We start from the raw sequence: 3,016 nt of genomic DNA on the forward strand, positions 1-3,016 counted from the left end.
AGAAGGAGGGACATATATCAGCTCAGATGGCGACATGCTAATTAGAATTATAAATGTTGGTTGCTTAGAATGTAATGTAAGCAGTATAAAAAAATTATATGAAGTGCCAAAATCTTATACTGTTTACATTTATAAATGAAAATGGTGTCATCTGATATATGTGGTTCAATGTTAGTGTCAGTGATTTAAATGTAACCACTATTCAGATTAATAGGAGGAGGAACATATACCAACTCAGATGACAACATGTTAATTAGAATTAGGAATGTTTGAAGATTAGACAGTAATGTAAGCACTATAAAAAATTATTTATATAAAGTGCTAAAATCTTATACTGATAACATTTATAAATGAAAATGGTGTCATCTAATAAATGTGTTACAATGTGATTGTCACAGTGGTTTAGATGTAACTATTTTTCAGATTGATAGAAGGAGGGACATATATCAGCTCATATAGCAACATGTTAATTAGAAATAGAAATGTTGGTAGCTTAGAGAGTAATGCAAGCAGTATAAAAATTATTTATACAAAGTGTCAAAATCTTATACTAGTAACATTTATAAATGAAAATGGTGTAATCTGATAAAAGGAGGGACATATATCAGCTCAGATGGTGACATGGTAATTACAATTAGAAATGTTGATAGCTTAGACAATAATGTAAAACAGTAATGTAAGGTTAACTTGATAACATATATATGCAAAAAATGGAGAGATGGTCTGTTTATGCGTAATGTGGACAGCTCTAATGAGATAATGTCAAACCTCTTTGATGGCATTTGCTTTTGCTTGGTCTTGGTCAGTGAAGATAGAGACTGGTCGGATTTCATCTCCCATGAATTCATTGAAGACTTTGAATAACCACTCAAATGATTCTTGATTCTCGTTCGACAGGAAATTACACCCAAACATAGCGTTCGACCAATGATTGTTGATACCAACAAAGGCTCCACAAATAAGATTGTACCTATTCGTACGATAGGTAGTATCAAATATGATAATGTCTCGGTACAACAAATAGTCCTCTCTCATCATCGCGTCCCGCCGAAATATGTTACTTAATTTTCCTTCTTCATTAAATTGAACACGGAAGAAGAATCCTGGCTCCTCCGCTTGCCTACTAGTCAACAGGTTGATCAATGTTGCTGCATCACCTCCTTCAATTTTTTTCATCCGTAGTCTGTTTACGTAGTTAATATGATCTCGCTTTTTGTGCCCAACGAACTCATCACCGCCAACAGCTGCCGCAGCAACTCTGAATTGCACAGAAGGGGGCACATGCGCTTCAGTCATTGCCTTTTTTAACTCGTCCTTTGCTTCGGAAATTTTACGCTTAGACCTATGGTGGTGCTGCCACTCAGGGGGGGGGGGGGTTAACGGGTGATTATGTTTTATCTCATGCTGCAGCGCCTCCCATAATCCTTCCGCATTTACTTGCGTCCTGACACAGGCTTTGCACTCACAACGAGTAATTGAAACATTCCTCAAATTGCTGTTGAAAACTTTAACGTCACCATTTAAACCACCTTTACTCTTGTTCTCGTGTTTTTCTTCGCAAGAGCATCTAAAGTATCGCTCAATGAACGGTCTATCTTTCTTGTTAGCCCTACGAGATGTAGATTTCTTGACACTAAATCCAATGTGTTGCGAATGTTTGATATAGAGAGCGTAAATATGCTCCGATTTTGCTGCTTTGATTCCAAGAAGAGAATTAGATAGGTCAGCACCTGTGACAAATGCATCCGATTTGGACACATCGTGTTAGAATAATAACACTGTGTAATAAACTGTAAACTTAATAGTCAGAAAACCTAAAATGGTAGCCAATATGCATTAACATGGTTACATCTGAATCTGTGTTGTTCTTGAAAATAACATTTCAAAACTCATATTCATTAACTGACAAAGTCATGAAAATATTTTTTAGTAAGCTACACGATTTATGTAATTAACATCTTTACATCTTAGAGTATTATCATCATCGTCACAAATTCATCATCGTCACAAATTCATTGTTGTTAATGATTTATCAGCCACAACAAAAAATTATCAAGTAGACAAAAAATATTGCTCTAGATTGAGCTATAATGCCCTAAATATCATCAACAAACAGAACATACCAACAATTACCATCATATAGAGGAAAAAAAAGAACCTTTATTTATCATCATCGTCATAAATTCGTCGTCAGTAACGACAGGCACTACACTATCATCGTTATCAACAGCACCCATATGATCTTCTAAAACCGTCTCTAAAACCAAGCAAACATCTTCCTCTGACATTTTTTCTTAGTGATTAATATTTGTACAAATAATGTGGGTATTTTCGTTGAAGATTTACATGATGTTACTGGTGAAAAATTATAGATAGAAGCATGAAAATGAAGATGAATGAATTAGCTCTGGGATTTTTTTTTTGGAATGAAAAGTGGTGGCTGACAGGAGAGTGACTAACGTCACAAAAAGTGTGATGGGTTGGGGTTGGGTTGCTAATAAAATAATTGGGCTAGCACAAAAAACGAGATAAGCTAATAATATTCTAATGAACCCACTAGCAACCCACCCGCCCATTTCATTCGAATATGCTACTATTTGACCCGTCTCTCCCTTGTGATGGATATAGTGCGTCTTCAATGAGAATTTGTGATATACATATATGTCTTTTGCTGATGGTGCTAGAATATTATTGCAATCAGGGAATTTCATTCAACTCTGAACCATCTTGCTTTATAAAACCATTGGTCCTTCTTGAGCGGACAACTTCATAGACGACATAATCATAATTTCTATAGTCTCAACTTAGTCACGTACAATCAATACTTTGTCTGCACTACAATCAATACATTTCTCATTATGACATTTCTCTTTCTCTTTTCCGGTATTGTTCTTTGATTATTTTGTAGTACAAGTCGTAATTAGCAAGTTGGGTAATAACTCCTACGTGCAGGTAACCGTTTAGAAGTATATGACGGACCATGTCATATTCTGATTTGATACTTGCGTGATATTTT

General features: G+C 35.2%; 1 protein-coding gene across 1 annotated transcript; it reads right to left on the bottom strand.

Moving 5' to 3' along the window:
* Positions 1–762: 762 nt before the first annotated feature.
* Positions 763–2,288, bottom strand: LOC141601404 (protein FAR1-RELATED SEQUENCE 5-like). Its single transcript, XM_074421682.1, has 2 exons — positions 2,159–2,288; positions 763–1,730 (listed from the first exon to the last, which is right to left on the bottom strand). Exons 1-2 carry the CDS (start codon positions 2,286–2,288, stop codon positions 763–765), a joined length of 1,098 nt encoding a protein of 365 aa, XP_074277783.1.
* Between the last annotated feature and the right edge of the window lie 728 nt (positions 2,289–3,016).

Source organism: Silene latifolia, chromosome 9 (assembly GCF_048544455.1).
Source record: "Silene latifolia isolate original U9 population chromosome 9, ASM4854445v1, whole genome shotgun sequence".
Taxonomy (NCBI): Eukaryota; Viridiplantae; Streptophyta; class Magnoliopsida; order Caryophyllales; family Caryophyllaceae; genus Silene; species Silene latifolia.

What these genes read in the sequence shown, in the direction of transcription:
- LOC141601404 (XM_074421682.1), bottom strand. Translation starts at nt 2,288, where the DNA reads ATGTCAGAGGAAGATGTTTGCTTGGTTTTAGAGACGGTTTTAGAAGAT. An exon ending in GACGATGATGATAAATAAAG is followed by an intron (nt 1,731 to 2,158) that starts GTTCTTTTTTTT and finishes CATTTGTCACAG; the next exon opens with GTGCTGACCTATCTAATTCT.